The 18,245-nt window shown below is 40.7% G+C and overlaps 1 protein-coding gene across 1 annotated transcript in view; it reads left to right on the forward strand.

The window, feature by feature from the left end:
* Positions 1-18,245, forward strand: part of GRIN2A (glutamate ionotropic receptor NMDA type subunit 2A) — a 281,508-nt gene that overhangs the window by 238,671 nt on the left and 24,592 nt on the right. The window contains exon 11 of the mRNA XM_032794000.2: positions 16,501-16,688. Within this exon, the coding sequence (XP_032649891.1) occupies positions 16,501-16,688 (188 nt within the window). The remainder of the gene's footprint in view (positions 1-16,500; positions 16,689-18,245) is intronic.

Below are 18,245 nucleotides of genomic sequence, written 5' to 3' on the forward strand. Positions count from 1 at the left end.
CAAACACGTTTCGAGTTAGTAGAGTGCTTCAACAGTGTCACTTGAATATTTGTTTGTTTCAAATTTTTTACTGGCAGATAAATTATTTTGTAATGATGCCAAATAGAAAACATAAACAGCCAACTGAGAACAAGTTGGGTGGAAATGGCTTGAAAGAGATGTTTCCCCTTGTGAAAACAACAATGTGAAAATATTGACCCAAAATCAAATAATGTTTAACATAAATAGGGCTGGGCAAAACTCCAGATGCTTAAATAATACCTGAAAGTCCTTGCTTGTTAGGCATCTTTGGCTTTATGTTATGTTTTTGAAATGTATCCCATTCACAGCTTTGCAGACTCTAGTTATCCACTACAGATACAGAATGGCCAGAAGCAGTTCTGGCTCCCTCTCCAATGCATTTTAACCATTATCTGGAGGTAACACCCTCGGGCAGGGAAAGCATAGGTCACTGTGTGTGTGTTTGTGTGTGTGTGAGTTTTGAGAGAGAGAGTGTATTTTGAGAGAGAATTGAAAGAGACCTGAAAGGGCTAGGGTATACAGGAAATAGGGACGTGAGACTTGCTTTTCTTTAGATTATAATGACATTTTTAATGCCTTGGAATTTTCCTATTTGCCTTTCATGGCCTGTCCATTGTTTAAGAAACACTGCCTTTGGCCATCCAGTCCAGTTTAGCCAAATTTGTTTGAATTTTGTATAACGTATTACATTCCTGCATACCTTCAAATAATAGTGTCCTAATTTCATCCAAAAAACAGAGCTCTCTCCATAGAGTGACTGATTTTCCCAAAAGACACTTGCCCTGTGATTCTGTTCTCACTTCCTCTTTCTACCCCAGCTGTGACTATGCGGTTCTGGTGGGACCCAACTGAGAGTGCCAGTTCAAAACCATTTGCTTAAACCATTTGCTTACAGCCCTAGGCTGGGGTTTTTCCACCTCTAAGGCAAACCAAACCAGCCAGACCAAGAGGATTTTGATTTTACCCCACTGGCTAACCACAAGTCACACAAGCAATTTCCTTAGACACTCTAGTCTCCCAGTATCACCACCAGTCCCACTCGTCCTGGGGATGAATGGTTATGAAAACCAACACCCCAATAAAAGGAAAAACGGTTCTTGCGATCCCAAAAATTCAAGCCCGGACCAAGGTCAAAGTATACAAATCAGATCTTACCCACAAATCATTGCTGTTGCCAATCCTTTAGAATCTAAAATCTAAAGCGTTTATTTGTAAAAGGAAAAAGATTTTAGATGAGAGCTAGAATTGGGTTAAATGAATCAATTACATACAGTAATGGCAAAGTTCTGTAGTTCAGGCTTGTAGGAGTTGATAGAGTAAACTGCAGGGTCAAATTCAAGGCTCTGGAGTACATCCCCCGCTGGGATGGGTCTCAGTCCTTTGTTCAGAGGCGTCAGTTTATGTTAGCAAAAGTCCCCAGAGGGTAAGAAGCAGGATTGAGACCAGATGGAATGAGGCATCAGCCGTTTATAGGGCTTTTTCCAGATGTCAGAAACACTTCTTTGTTCTGACTGTGGAAAACTTACAGCAAAAATGGAGTTTGGAGTCACATGGGCAAGATCCATGCATACGTTGCTGAGTTACAAGGCGTATCTGCCTTCTCTCAACAAGGTCAGTTGTGTAAACTGATGTCCTTAATCGCGGCCATCAAGCAGCTATGCAGAAGCTAACCACCAAACTTGTCGGATGTTTCCAAGAAGCCACAGCACAAATTTTGAAATACAGATAGTAGTAGAGCCAATACTCATAACTTCAACTACAAAATGGTACATACATATAGACAGCATAATCATAACCAGCAACCCATAACCTGGTCTTAGACACCTTATATGACCCTCTTTACATAAGATTTGGTGCCACTACAGGACCTTGGTTGCAGCCATGTTCTATATGGTCCCAGATTATATCAATAACGTCACACCGGCACTACCAAGCTTACTCCTTTTTGTGTCTTTTAAAATGTCAAAATAGAATTAAAATAGAGTAACAGAAGCCACCTAAAATAAATATTTTTTTAAATGGTTGAATCCTTGTCCCATTCATATTCTTAACATTTCATTAAAAGTATAGCACGTTAATAGGTATTTGAGGTGCTTAACACATTGAAAAAGAAAATCTTAGCTTCCAAATTATCATATTATAAGCACTCCTGAATGTCCTGGAATGCTCAATATTCCATCAATTTTCAAATCCACTTTCGCCCAGTTCATCACATTCCAGTTCAGCACATGACATTTGGAAGAGTGAAACAGTTAGTTTGCTATTTCCACTTAAACTTTAAAAATACGTAGACTGGGACATGTCTACCCTTACAGTGGTCCAAGCAGTAGAAAAATATAGGGATCAGTTCTGTGTCCCCAGGGAGATGGTTGGGGTGATAGAATAGGCCTTTTCCATCAGTTAATTTCCATAATTCTATTAATTTGGAGGTGTTTGTTTTTCTGCATTGTTGTTTCACAGAGTTATTGTCTGTTTGCAGATTTCAAGAATATATAGGCTTAGAGTTAAACTATTGTACTTAAAGTGCAAACAAATCCATGGGAACTTCTGACTTTTCTATTCTCCAGGGTGATGGAATGGTTGCAGATAAAATGATGAGTCAGGAGACAAAGGAGAGAAGTGTTTCACTTTTCTTGTTCATTATTGTTACAAGTAGTTGTCTGAGACTCTGGGAAACCCTTCTCATATTTTTGGTCTGTCTGAAAGAAATTCCATTACTGGAATCTTGCGCCAAATATTACCAGCTACATGATTATTGTTATAAAGCACAGAAATCAATGTCCAGTGGCACTACCAGTACACATTGTATTGTGGCCCTGTAGAAGGGGCACAGTATAGTCCTGAGCACCTCCTTGAGAGGGACGGTGGCTTTCCGTTAATAAGGCCAACCACCTCTGGCCACGGAGAAGCCAAATATTCCATAGCAGTATATCTCCTTTTGGGAAAGCCGCCGGAAAGGAGCACTTGTACAAGGGTTTAAAGTTGGGGGTTGGTAACCTCTGGCACATGGCTCGCCAGGGTAAGCACTGTGGCAGGCCAGGCCAGTTTGTTTATCTGTTGCATGGGCAGGTTTGGTGGACCACGGATCTCACTGGTCATGGTTGGCCGTCCCAGGATAATGGGGCCAGCAGGAAGCGGCGCGGGCTGACGGATGTGCTGGCTGCCCTTCCTGCAGCCCTCATTGTCCTGGAGTGGCGAACCACCGCCAGTGGGAGCCGCGATCGGCCGAACCTGCCAACGCGACAGGTAAACCGGCCCGGCCTGCCAGGGTGCTTACTCTGGCTAGCTGCGTGCCAGAGGTTGCTGACCCCTGGTTTAAAGGCTCTGACCTCAGAGCCCAGCTAACACTTAAGTCCCAAAACAAAAGTCTCTTGGTTCCCTCAGCAGCTCCTTCTACTGTAAGGCCTCAGGCTTCTCTGCTGCCTGGATATACTTGCAGCCTTTCTCCTGCTTGTTCAGGGTCTCTCCCTCAGGGCTTGTTGCATGGAGAGAATTTGCCTAGTTCCTGCTCCCAAGGAGAACTCCTTCTCTGCAGCTTTCTCTCTTAGGCACTTTTTATAACTGAGCTCTCCTAAGGCTTTTACTAGGCCCTGGTGCTCCTTGCTTAATTAACTGCCTTCCAGCTACTTAGGCAGTTAACTATACCCAGGTGGACCTGGGTCGATTCATTCCCTTCAGTGGAGCCCATCACAGGTAGGCTGGATAGCTGATGCATTTAAAGGGCCAGTTTGGTGACAGGCTCATAGCAGTAACCATAAAATGCCTTAAAATACTTGAGAACCTTTTAAGCTGCATGTTATACTCTACCATATATCGCATTTTAGTGCATGCCCTAAAACACTATTCTGTAAAGGAGGAACTTGCAGGAAAATTACTGCACATTATTTCAAGGCTTTAAGAGATCAGTACATAGAGATTTTTTTTAGTCTAAATACCAAGGTGGGTGCACCATGTGTGGTGAAGTACAAATTATTGCTTCTAGGAGCTGATAAAGTTATATACTGATAAGCCCAACATTTGAATGTGCAAAGAGGATGGGTAGTTGATGATGACTTATATAATTGGCTGTCAATATATTATAGGAAAATGTGCAAGAAACATAAAGTATCCCATTACCTAACTAGCCTCTGGATGGCTTTAATTCTTAGAAATCATCTGCCAGCCCATTTATCTGGCAAAAAATAGGAGACCTTCAGAGTCTAAGAATCCATTTCTGCTGTTTACATCGGGAAAACAGACTCAGAATTTCAGTAGAAATATGAGACTGGAGAAGCAAATTGATTCAGGTAAATTATATTATTTGAACTTTAACTTACAACTCAAATGGAATCTGGACCTGAGTTTGTCTGAAGTTCAAAATATTCTGATAATTTTTTCATTAAGCAAATGTATTCATTTTCATTTCTATGCCTGTCTATTTTCTGGTTCTGGGCTGAACTGGAAATAGACATTCTGAAAAAAAATCTGTCTCTGTAGTGTTCATGATTGGAAAAACCAGAAAAGTAGCTCTCTCCAAATATTGTCCATCCAAGAAAGCAGATCTAAGAACTGTGACTAGTCTGGCTAAGTCTACCCACTTTGGGATACTTGCCTGACCAGAACTAGACCTTTTAAAGCCCTTTTTACATAATCCCCATCTTTGTGTGCAGGTGGTGGAGTTCTCCTTGTTGTACCGGAGGTTGGTGCTGGCGGGAGCCACCAAGATCAGAGACTTCCTGGATATGACCTGGGGGGTTGGGTGGATCCTCTGGCATTCGGGCAGTGAATGGGGCTCTCTACCCTTAAACTTCCCCGGCACATACTCTGGACGGTGGAGGCATCCTTGCCCTCCACAGCTCGGGCTTTCCTCGAGTGGATGCCACTCACCTTTCACTCAAGGCCCTCTGGATCTTTCCATGGGCTCCCTGCTGCATGAGTCTTCCCGGCCTCCCCTTCCTTGTACCCTGAGCCTGGCTGTGTGTCTTGCAGCTGGTTCATTTTCAAACCACACCAAGAGACCATCTATATGTGCTCATGCTGCACACACTTCATTTCCCCACCCTTGTGTCCCTTCCAGATACCAAGTGGTGGGACCTTTTATCAGAAGTGGAGGGTGGGGAATATTCCATCTTAGTCCCACGGCCTGCTGTGGATATCAGCTGGCAGTTCCTCCACGCAGCCGTGAGAACGAGGGTGTACTTGGCACGGTTCACCTCTGTCCCTGAAGCCTGTCCCTTCTGTGGTGTGAGGGAGACCCTGGTGCATGTGTGCCTTCAGTGCACCAGGCTGCAGCCCCTCTTCCGGCTCCTCCAGAACCTGTTCTTGAGTTTCTGGCTTCACTTTTCCCCGCACTTGTTTATTTATGCACACCTGATCTAAAGTCCCACAAAGTCTCAGGACCACCTCCTCAACATCCTCCTGGCCATGGCGAAGGTGGCCACTCATTACACCAGGGAAAGGAGGTTGACAGAAGGGAGGCCCTGCGACTGTGGGGCTGTCTTTCATTCTTTTATCTGCTCATGTGTCTGGGCAGAGTTCCTCTGGGCAGCATCTACCTGCTCTCTCAAGGTCTTCAAGGAGCAATGGCTGCTGTCCGGGGTTCTCTGCTTGGTGTCCCCTTCTGGTTCCCTAGTTTTGGCCCTTTGACCCCCATGCCTGTTCCTGTTATTGCCTTTGTTGTCCACCAAACTTGGTTGGGTTCTGGGTTTAGTAGCTCCACTCTATTCTGGGGAAGGGGCTTTTAGCAGTGGGCAAGCTAGCGTCCGCCCATGTCCAGGTGCTCAAAAGGACTAGACCTTTTAAGGTTCACCTGAGATTGACAAGATATTGTATTGGTGGAGAAATTCTCTTGGACATCTCTGGAGAAATGCCATAGGAACGTCTAACTCATGATACTCTAAGCAAAGTACCTAGTCACCTTAAAGATGCTTTGCACTCTCAGGATGCACTTTTACATCTAAGCAGTGCCTATTTAGTTTGACAATAAATGTAAAATCCAAATACATTTTCTTTAAACATCTGAAGGGGCATATGTGTGAGCAATGACTTTATGGGTGTCATTCTGTGCAATTGCTCCACTGAGCAGATCAGGCCCCTCAATCTTTTTTCTTCTGGTCGGATGAGTTCAGTCAACTCCCACAGTCAATAACTTTGTTTAGTCTGGTTTTCTATGGCTGTGGTACTTCAATTTCAATTTGCATTTTTGTACTTTATTTTGAACCTCACTTCACATTCATGTATCTGCACTGTGAATGGAGTTATTCTCAGCTAATGAATAGTTTGAGTCACACAAATTGGGCACTGAGCAGAAAGTTATTATTGAATGAGTGTGGGGTCAGAAGGGTTATTATCCATAATCTTGCTGTTTCAGTAGGAAGCTTTATTCAGAGGTCTGTTTGTTAAAATACAGTTCTGAAATCTAACAGGCCTAAAAATTTTCACCTCAGTTGGAACAATTTTCTTCCTTTTTACTATGACCACTATTATTATTGCCAGAAGTAAACAGAAATCATCCATGGGACTGCAAATAGGATGTGCCACTGCGTGCATAAATTATAAAGGGTTAAATTGTACTCAACTTTGTGGCAGTTTCCCCAAAACTTCTGAAAGCTGAGGCCCTGTGATTGGATAGACTAGGCCTCAGGTTTCTGCCACAGCCATCCCAGGAAAGGAGCAGTGAAAAGGTCCTCCAAGCAAGCTAGAGCGGCTGCAAGGGTCTAGGCGGTGCATATACAAGGAGTTGCAGCAGTAGCTAATTGCTGCTTGGAGCAGGAGAAGAAAGGACTGCAGGCCTGGCTGCCTTGAAGAGCAGCGGGGCCACGGACAGCTCAGTGTGGGCAGGGACCAGGGCCTGCCTGGATGCTAGGACTGAGCAGGGACTGAGCCTGGGGAGGGCTGCGGGAAGATAGTGTCTTCAGGGAGGAAGTCCTGGGAATACATCCCCATACCAGGGTTGGACTGCTTAAAGACCAAAGCCCAGGGAGGGCTAAAGAGAGATACCACCAGAGGAGTACTGAGGTAGGCCCTGGTGGACTGTATACCCTGGAAGGGGTCTGTGATGGTTAACATGCAGACAGGGCGATTCGGCTGGAGCACTGTCTCTGAAAAACCCACATCAGAACCACCGAAAGGGGTCACCAGAACTAAAGAATGCAGACACACCCAGCCAGAAGGGGGCACGCATGAGAGGTGGGTGCCAACCCCTTTACAGACCCCTTAATCTACTTTTCAGGAAAATGAAACTAGTCACACTCCCTGCCATTCCTGTTATGTGAAAAGAATGGTAACTCAGAGTAGATTGTGTAGCACTTCATGTGATGTTTCCTCTCCTTTCTTACATGCTTTAATGAGCCGGCAAACTAGTTAACAATGCTGCCTGCAATTTACAGTATCATTGGTACCTGACACAGCAATGGCTCTCAACCTTTCCAGACTAGTGTGCATCTTTCAGGAGTCTATTTTCTTGCATATCCCAAGTTTCACCTCACTTAAAAACTATTTCCTTACAAAATCAGACCTAAAAATACAAAAAAGTGTCACAGCACACTATTACTGAAAAATTGCTTACGTTCTCATTTTTTACCATATAATTATAAAATAAATCAATTGGATTATAAATATTACACTTACATTTCAGTGTATAGTATATAGAGCTGTATAAACAAGTCATTGTATGAAACTTTAGTGACTTTAAGTGCTTGTCATGTAGCCTGCTGTAAAACTAGGCAAATATCTAGATGAGTTGATGTACCCATCCAATATAGGTTGAATATTAGGAAAAACTTTTTCACTAGGAGGGTGGTGAAGCACTGGAATGGGTTACCTAGGGAGATGATGGAATCTCCTTCCTTAGAGGTTTTTAAGGTCAAGCTTGACAAAGCCCTGGCTGGAATGATTTAGTTGGGAATTGGTCCTGCTTTGAGCAGGGGGTTGGACTAGATGACCTCCTGAGGTCCCTTTCAGCCCTGATATTCTGTGCTGCTATGATTCTATATCCCCTGGAAGACCTCTGCGTACCCCCAGGGGTACATGTACCCCTGGTTGAGATCCACTGTGATATAACACCCATTGGAATGAATGAGGGAGTTTACACCTCATAATTATTATTTCAGGTGCTCTACAACCTCTGACGTCGTCGTGTCAGTTACAGTCGGATCACATTTTTAAGATTTTCTTCACATCAATGACAGATAAACTTACTTAAAAAAAAAAAAAGTGAAGAAAAGCTGAGAGCAACTGTGAGGTCTGTGCTCCCCATCTAGTTGTTCATGCCCTGCCCTTTAGAAAACACTAACTTATGACCATTTATTTCTTTGTGCTTTTAAATTCCTTTAGATGGTATGTGGGTGTTAATGTATATCCCTTTAGGTTTTTTATTCCATTTCTGTCTAAATCACGCTTTGCAAATGTAATTATATTTAGCCTTTTTTTAAAACAAATTGGAAGCAATGTAAAAGGGCTGGCAATTGAATTAGTTAAAGGCCTTGTTCCACTCCATTCCATCCGGGAAATCTCTTGTTTTTCCTGAAAAATTATTGTATTGATGTTACTGTCAGTTTGATTTGATGATGAAGATAGACACTTATTGCAATGTGCTGTATTTATCCTTCACTATGCTGCTTTAACTGTGACAAAACCTTAAATCTAAAAGCATATTCCCTCAACTAGATGCTTGTTTTGAGTTTCTTGTTTTAATAAAGTGAAGCTTTACAAGTACGTCATCACCTGGCTTCTGAGACTTGAAATAGGACTTATCCTATCACATAATAATTATACCTTTTACTTTCAGTCATTTCTGTTGTTGAGAGAAATTTTATATAGATTGGGAAGGTAGTTGGAGGGACTGAGAAGGCTGTGAATGGAATTAGATTGAGAATGAGTTATGTGAATATGTCAATTCAGGTCACAATAGACTAATGATGCAAAAAGATTCATATGAGCTTTCCTGGTAGTCTGAGGTTGGTCTGGTAGATGAGGTAAAGCCTCTACAATCAGTCAGCATGCAATATGGTGTCACTACTCTTAACAGAAATTTGCTTTTAGTGCGGTCTCTGCATTTTCCATGTATAAATTTGACCGAGGGTATTTTGAGGCAGGAGAGAGATAAAGAGGTGAAGAATCATTCTTCCCTATGGATCAATCAGAATAATAGGTTAGATTTTCTTTTAACCCAGATCATCGGAAGTAATGGGTAGGTAATGTTCTTCCTCCCTAACAGGTGGACAACTTTGATGTGTCTGAAAATGCAGCATAAATAAATTCTGAAAAAATCTCTTGTTTTTGTAAGGGTCTGTCTGGACAGGTACCACAGTCTGGAGCTACTGAAAACAAAAACATCAGAGAGCATATCAGATATTTTTTTGTTGAACGGTTGGGTAGGAGACACAGTTTGAAGCTGGGATTTACAATGAGGTCTCTTTCTCTTCCAGTCACAGCATCAGAAGTGTCATACAAGAAACAGGACATCCAGTGTGATCCCTTTTCTGTTTCAGTTGCAGCCTCATGCCATCTCTGCCCCTAGCATTTCAACAGAAGGATATGTCCAAGTCAAAAATACTGCTATGTATCTAAAAAAGCTTATAATATAGTCTGGATTATTTTCTAGATTTAGATCCACTTGTTCTTGGATTTTTTTTAATTCTGCATCATGTCTTTTGCCCTAGGTTGCCTGCTCAAATCTAGCCCAAGCTAGTAGTGACAAATGTTGTAATGGCCCTGTATTGAGTTTTGTCTCTTTCCCAGGGAACAGGCACTAACTGGCAGGACTTTCAGAGAAGCTGTAGTGGACTAAGAGTATGTTTACAGTACAAAATTAAGTCAGCCTTATTTATATTGGTATACAGCTGCCACAGTCATTTAATCACTTTGTCTACACTCTGCTCCTTGTGTCGGCAGTGTGGATACTCACTAGGAGGCCTTGCTGTGATTGAACTGTGTATGGGACACTGAGGGATGGCTCTGAAAGCTATCAACAGTTGTTGTAAAGCAACACAGTGTCTATAATGACACCGTGTCGACCTTGCATCAACCTAACTCTGTAGTGTAGACCAGGGCTAAGCACTGAATGATGCTGGAGACTGAGTTATTTTCTCAGCCTTAAAAATAGGTCTTCTGGGACAGGTTTCAAAGGCACACTTATGAGATTGCATGGGTCATCTGCTGCTGCTGTTGCACGTAGTACCTATTTTATGGATAAATGAAAGATTCATTCTCCAGGACTGTAAATCCAGTGTCCTTTCTGAGCAACATATTTATGCACAGAAAATGTGAAAAAGAAACTCCACAAAGAACATCTTGAGATAGCTCAAATATATTCTCATGATTCATCCAGCCTTCAGCAGATTCCAATAGATTCTCTAAAATAAAACAAATTAAAAAGTCCCACTTTAAGGGTTGCTGTAAAAGTGACAGCAGTTCTGGCTACTATTGCATTTATTTTAAAAGGCAAAAGAATTTGGATAGAATAGCGGGGACATGGCTTGGGACAGAGCAGGGGTCAACCATCCCCGGCAAATGACAAAGTCAGCACCTGTGACTCTCAAGAAACATGTAAATGGTCAATTATGCTAATTAAAATATTAATCTGAAATGTATTGCTGTCTTTTGAGGTTTAATCCATGACGAATAAAGAGCCATTTTTTCCCTTCCCCAAATACATTCATTTCACATCCTCTGATTTCAGTGGCAGTTGTGTGCCCATATTGAAGACCAGAATTTAGCCCAAAATGTTTGTTAAATTGCGTCCACATTAGCTTCTCAAAGAAGTATTTTTCCTACCCCCAGATGATAGTCTAAGTTTATCTGGATTCCACTAGTAATGTATGTCATCAGTGAAGTGCATGCTTCCCTAGTTCCTTCAGGAGATGGTGTGTGAAAATCACTTCATAAAAGCTGGGTGGCCTGAACTAAGCACTACCAGATGTGTTTTTCCGCTGTATGTTCTATAACCTGTTGTTTTCAGGCACTAGTGTGAATGTGCACCATTGCAATATGTACCAGTTAGGACCCATGAATTAAAACATGGTTAGCTCACTGTTTGTTTGATGTGTTGCTTATCTGGATAGCTGAAATTTACAAATTGTAGGCTTGTCAACAGAGCATCAGAGGATATTAAATTGTATAATAAAATAGGATCAGATCTTCAGCTTCAATGGAGCTATGCCAATTTACCCGAGCTGAGGATTTCAGCAATGAAGGAGTGGGTAAAGAAAACCATCTTTGGCTTTATTAACCTAAGCCTGAAACTTTATCCCTTTAATTATTGCCTGGAGCACCTTTAGTTTCTCAAGCTCTGAAACTGGGCTTCTCCTGCTTCAAAAAGTTCTCTGTATACAGACTCAGGGCTTGTTTTCATTATGGGGTAAGTCAGCCCAAGTTATGCTACTTCAGCTACATGAAAAACATACCTGGAGTCTACGTAGTTTAGGTCGACTTACCCTGGTGTCTTCACTGTGCTGCATCGACGGGAGATGCTCTCCGGTTGACATCCCTTACTCTTCTCAGGGAGCCAGAGTACCAAGGTCGACCGGAGAGTGCTCTGCTGTCGATTTTAGTGGGGCTTTGCTAGACCTGCTAAATTGATCCCTGCTGCATCGATTGCAGCAGTGTGGATCTCCCCATGGTGAAGACCAGCCCTCAGCCTGTAACAGTTGAGCTGATGACCATCCTTAAAGAGTATCTAAAGCAATGCAGGAAGCATGGGGAATAGCTTCACTTTTTATAGTAGCAAAAGACTAAGGACAATAACCTTAATCTGTTCCAGTGCTTCTGTGATGTTTGACTGACTTTACATTGGCTTCATGTGGCTTTTCTCTAATGCCTAATTTTGGCATTGATCTTTCCCTAGGTCCTAATTACATCTGCAGTTCTAGACAATGTCAGGGTCACACACTGATTAGTCTTTGTATCCCTGGAAATGACTGGCCTGACTCTCACCTAGATACCTGCTTTTTTTAATGGTACCCAAAACTTACCTTTGATTTTACCTCTGAAAATCAGGTGCTAAATATTTATTGAGTGTTGGAGTCTATCATGCATTTAACTAAGTTGCTTGTATTTTGTTTCTAAACTATTTTTTTTATAAAGAAACTGACATTGTAAAGCCTGTCAATGAGATCTTATTTGGCAGCAAGGTGATAGATTACTACATATACGAAAGTAGTGATAAAAACCTCTGTGTAGGGTTTTGTTGTGTTGGTTTATATGGAGCAGCTTTTTCTTAAGGCAAAATGGTCTGGAATCTGCACTGCAAGGTTTTTTTCTTCATTGTGGACCCCTGCTGCTTATTCTGCATTCAAATCCCTGTGTGGCATGCCCATTGGCATCAGGAGCTTTTTGTGTGTATTAAATGGAGAGATGAAGTGTTGATCCCAAAGCCAGATTTGGCCCACGGTTTTATGTGCGTAAACAGACACAACTCCATTAACATAAGTGAAGTTGCCTTTTTAAACCATAGGTGAATTAGTTCCAAGAAATTCATCAAAGAGCAAATTCACTACTTGCATAAACTAGTATAACTTCATTGAAGCCAGTGAAGTTCTACCAGTTTATACTGGGCAGATTTGTTTTCTTGTGTTCCCTTTCTTCCTCTTCCCCCAAAAGGTGAATTAGAAAACAATTACATAAACATTTCTGAGAATGTTTTATATTTCACAGGCATCAAACTAGACCAACTTTCTGGATTTGGCAGTATTTTATTGAATTTGTTATCAATCTTTGTAGAATAGTTTGTTCACTGACAGAATACCCAAGATTTTGAATGTATTTTGATAAAATTTCTATTAAATATTAATGATAAATGTTACAGAAAATTTCACATATGGATTTTTTTTAAAATAACTTTCATTTTTTCCATGTAATTTTGAAGAGATTTTAATGTTAAATACATTGACCAATTCTCTCCTCTCACTATCAATAAAATGTGAAGAAATATAACAGCTTTGTGTAATGTACTTAATATTAGATTGTGAAAGTAGGGAGACCGTGATGTCTAGTGATTATAGCAGGAGTATGGGAATTAAGACACCTGTGATTTCTGGGGCCTACATTAACTCCCAGTGATTTTAGGCCAGTCACTTAATTTTTCTGTGCTTCAGTTTATCCATATGCTGTTTCTGTGTCAACATATACTCAAAAAAATCTCACCCATTTTCTTCCACACTTTCAACCTTCAGAGAAAACATGGCAATTTTCAGGCGGGTTTTTTTTTGTAGCCAAAATTATTGAGGGTCATAAAAGATGGCTTATTATGTCTGAAATCTTACCAGAGTCAACAATTGTCTGTCTTATCTAAGGCTTCCCTGGTTTTGTTTTCTTGAAGCATACTGCAATTTTAATGTAAATCCTGGCACGTTCTGTACAGAGTGCTACTATAGAAAGGCTATGAATGTTGCCTGTTGAGAGCTGTCATAATGCTCATGCTTGAACACAGCTGTCTGCAACTCATGTACTAAATACAATTGTTTGGAACTGAAATGTTTGGCATAATGACATTACTCTAAATTGCCTCCTGGGGCCTGTTGGTGATATGATTTTGCAGCTTTTGTCCCCAAGGAATCATTTAATTTTTCTTCAAAGACTTCTGGCTTCAGTTCAACAAGCAGCTGCTTGTTGCATAATAGCTGAGTTCAATTCACAACAAATATACAGTATGAGTCCAAAACACTGGGTTTATACAGCTAACTGCTGTACAGACAGCAGCTGTTTCCCAGTACTTCTCAGGCTTTTCAGGTTTCACACGCATCCAAAAAATCCTGTGCTATATATGCCCAAAATACTCACAAGCAAGAATCTATCTGCTTTGTATATCTAGGTTTTTAAATAGGGACCTGTCAGTGTTGTACTGTGAGTGTCAGTGTGACTAATTTAGTCCTTTTTCTCAACACATGTAATTTAAAAAAGCACTGTATTGATACCTAGTTAATATTTATAAGCATTACTTCTGGGGTAGGAGAGGAGGATTTGAGTGTACAGTGTTAATTAACAAGAGTAAATGCTTTGAAATTCTGTAATACCTTTTACCTGAACATTTCGAAGCACTTTATTGATGACAACCCTCATAATTATGTATGTGAGGTAGGTAAGCATTATTAGAGGGGGAGCTGGTAATGACTCTACATGTAAGTTGGCTAACACTTTTCATTGGAAGAGTTGTCTTTTTTAAAAGCTGTAAAACCTCAGCTGCTTTCATAGCGTCTTTGAAATGTGTGAGGGAGAAAGCCCTTTGACTCAGTCTTTTCTTTATTCCATGAAATTCCATTCAGATAAGTTATAAGTGTTTAAAAAATCAACATATTTCCTGTTGGTTGCGTTCCTGAGGGCAATTTTGGCAGCATGCCAAAATAACTGAACATGAACAGTCTAAACAGCCATCCTGCCACAGAAACAGCAGCAGCAGACACAGCCCTGGGAACACCTGGGAGCTGGCCAAGAAGATAGAATAGAAGTGAAGAGTACAAGGTTGGTCTCTTCTACCCCAGTCTGAGCACTGGGACATGATCTCAGCCTCCAATTCTGGCAGGAGCTCCTCCAAATGAAGAGACAGAACCAGACTGGGGCAGGCTTTGCTGGCCATCCCCAGGATCTAAAACATGGTGCCAGTAGCCCACTAACACTCTGAGACAATAGCCTTCCTCTTGTTGCCAACTATGCTGCAGTTCTCAAGGTTCAGGCTTCAAATCTTGATGATGCATGATGCAGGTGGGGAGGCTGTTAGAGCTCTTTATCAGTGGTTTGTAACCTGAGGTCCGTGGACCCTGGGGGTCTGTAGACTATGTCTAAGATTTCCAAAGGGGTCCACTCCTCCAGTCAAAAATGTTAAGGGGTCTAGAAATGAGGAAAGATTGAAAATCACTATGGAGTAGAATTTGGTTTTATCCTTTTCCTTTTAAAAACCTATGAAGTTACATATCAAAAACCAAAGATAAAAAAACTTTTAGCTTACAAAGTCAAGCAGCTGTAAGTGAAGAAATGTCACATTTTGGGTTTCCTGTGCATCCTTAATTCTGCTCCTTTGTATATGTGTTAAGATACAGTCTTTAGTTACATTATCACATACTAGAGACAGAAGGTGGGTGAAGTAATATCTTTTACTGCAGCAACTTCTGCTGGTGAAAGACAAGGTTTCTAGCTACACTGAGCTCTTCCGGTCTGGGTCTGATCACATACTGTCTTTTACACAAGACTGCTGCTTCATTCAGCATACAGGCTGGAGACACAAGGGGGCAGAATTAATATTGCACAGGTCACCATAAATCTGGCACTTCCTGACTTTTGAGCGCTTATATTTGCAATCTAAGTAATTTCTTTTATTTTGTTTTTTAATGTAACTATACCCATTTGATAGTTGGGGAAAGTGAGGCACAATTTGATTTTTCCATGGTCACCCAATAAGTCAGTAGTAGAGTTAGGGTTTGGGACCCTAAAGTCTTGACTCTCAAACTTTCTCTAACCATTAGATATACTTGCATGTTCTTTCTTAGATTCAGATCCTCTTGACTGGCCTCTTCTGCCATGTGTGTGCATACTTTTGCTCTATCTGTGCAATGATCCCTTTTCCCCCACTACCTCTAACTATCGTGACTGCACTCCATATAGGCTATCCCTTGATTGTGCTACTTCCCTTCCTTTATCTATTTAAAAAAACAACAACGAGGATTCCTTATGGCACCTTAGAGACTAACACATTTATTTGAGCATAAGCTTTCATGGGCTAGAACCCACTTCATCAGATGAGATTTTCTTTGCTGCATAACTGAAAGACAGTGTGGTTAAGTCATGTGGATTCTGTTGTTTTTTTAAGGAGGTAGGTTAAAAGACTTAAAATTTTCTGTAGCATCTTCTATTTCTACAGTGCTACGGACATATAAGTAATGAGGATGTGTGTGTGTGTGTGTGTGTATTTTATACAGATACACACACACATATATATATATATAAAATATTTTAGGCTGTATTACTTCTATTGTCTCACAAGGGGCTTAATTTCCACCTTCATTCTTTGGTGCACTTTATTTTTGGAAAGAAAGAGAAAGATAAGGAAGTGTCAAGAAAAAGCAGCTTAGTCAGGTTTTCAGACTCATTAAGTGTTTTAAATAAAGGTCATTGGTCATTTTACTTCTATTCTAAATTATTTACTGTCATCCATTGTCCTTTAAGATTATTTTGAATATCGAGGTATGGATTGCTCATTTTAAATCCCACAGGTAAAACATGTTGGCCTTTGACATTATTACGATTGTTTACTAGTTTGGCTAGTCATGTTCTTTGTATATTTTTAACTGTGTCCTTTACAACAGAAGTGCAAAACTGTGTCCTATTTTGCCCCCACTAAAAATAGATGGCTTTTTTGTTAATGTCAGACTACACAGCACAACAACTTATCATATGGATTCTTTAATATCATTAATGACATTCATCAGGGTCCTGATGTCCAGGGTGAAAGAAATTAGACAATTGTTGTCCCTAATGAGTTGGTTTGTAAAATGCTGTCTTTTATTTTAGGAAGTTGGATGCTTTCATCTACGATGCAGCAGTGCTGAATTACAAGGCTGGAAGAGATGAAGGCTGCAAACTTGTAACAATAGGCAGCGGATACATCTTTGCCACTACGGGCTATGGAATAGCTCTCCAGAAAGGATCACCTTGGAAGAGACAGATTGACCTAGCACTCCTTCAGTTTGTTGGTGATGGTAGGGCCAAACATTTCTTCATTTCTATTTTGGGTGCACAAATAATTATTTTACTTCCTTGCTATGAGTCATTTTGTTCAAGAAAGAATTCTTTTTGAAGTTCTTTCTAGGTGTTGAGTTGGGTAGTTTACACCCTAACCTAACCCGGTGATTCCCTTCAACTCACTCCACTCGCCTCATTTTCCAAGACCGTTGGACCATATTTTCATGAAAAGGCTACTTCCACATATCACACCCCACACAAATATACCAAATCCACTGATTTTGATGCTTTCTACCTTATGAATCAATTATACCTATGCAAAGTGGATGTAAATCAGAAGGGTTCAATTTAAGCTCACTTTATATTTGGGGTCAAATGACTACACACAGTGCAAGGCACTGGAGAATCCAATCCCAAAATGATTGTCTTAAGAGGGCAGCCAGTTCTGTTTTCTTCCTGATCAACTACAGAAGCGGAGTATCCCCTCCTGATGAGATGCGTCCTTTCCAATACACTTTTCTCTCCTCCTCCATGCTCTTAATGACTGATCCTTAAGGGACAAGAGTGGATAACTCTCCTCTTCAGGTTGTGAAGCTTATGGGGCTATCAGAATCTATTCACCAGAGTGAAAAGTTTAACCCTTCCATTGTCTGGATGCACGGTATACAATATCTCAATAAATGCACAAGTGTTATGAAAATTCCTGCACTCTGGGGGCCATTATCAGTCATTCATTCAGTCAGTGTATAGGAATGTTATGTGATTATGTTGAATTCACTGTTCAATCACTTATTCCCTTATTCTTATTCAATCACAGATTTCCTTCCCCTATCCACATTAGAGGGAATGGCATAACTGAGAAACAAATATAGATTTATGGGTCCCCAATTGAGGGTCTCTGATAGGTAAAACAAATACTTTTCAGTATACCTAAAGGACAATGTAATTGGAATAGAACAGTGCCACAGGACAGTGGCCCCGCTTCATAAATATCAAGGCATTAATTTTCAAATGAGGTGACGCTGCAAGTGTGAATGTTCCAGTACATTGATTGAATTTCTGTTATATGAAATGAGTGAAATAGATGTAATCATCTAGTTTCATTAACTTTGTCTGCAGTAGAGCGACAGTTGCTCATGGCACCATTACTGATCTGTTGGATTCAGAGTGGCCTACAATAGAAACATTATTTACTTCTTCCAGCCAGTGAGCAAATAAGCCATAAAACCCAGTATAAAACAAAATGGCATACTCTATGAATTACCTAGACTTTAACTAATTACTTTTCTTTTCTTTATTCAGTGTGTAAAGGCCAACTGTTCTAAGATTGCTTAGATGTTGTGGTATTATTCCCATTTTATAGATGGGGAAAATGAGGCAGAGTGGTTAAATTATTTACGCAAGGCCACTAAAGGCAATCATTGTCAGAATCAGGATAAGAATACAGTCTTCCTGTGTCTCACAATCTGGGGTTAATACTATTGGACACTGTTCCAATGCAAAGTCATTCTCTGATAATATCCTTTTGTAGCCTAAAATCTAACTCTGAGTTCTTTTACCTTTTTTATTGTCAT

The sequence above is a fragment of the Chelonoidis abingdonii genome, chromosome 9 (genome assembly GCF_003597395.2).
Source record: "Chelonoidis abingdonii isolate Lonesome George chromosome 9, CheloAbing_2.0, whole genome shotgun sequence".
Classification (NCBI taxonomy): domain Eukaryota; kingdom Metazoa; phylum Chordata; order Testudines; family Testudinidae; genus Chelonoidis; species Chelonoidis abingdonii.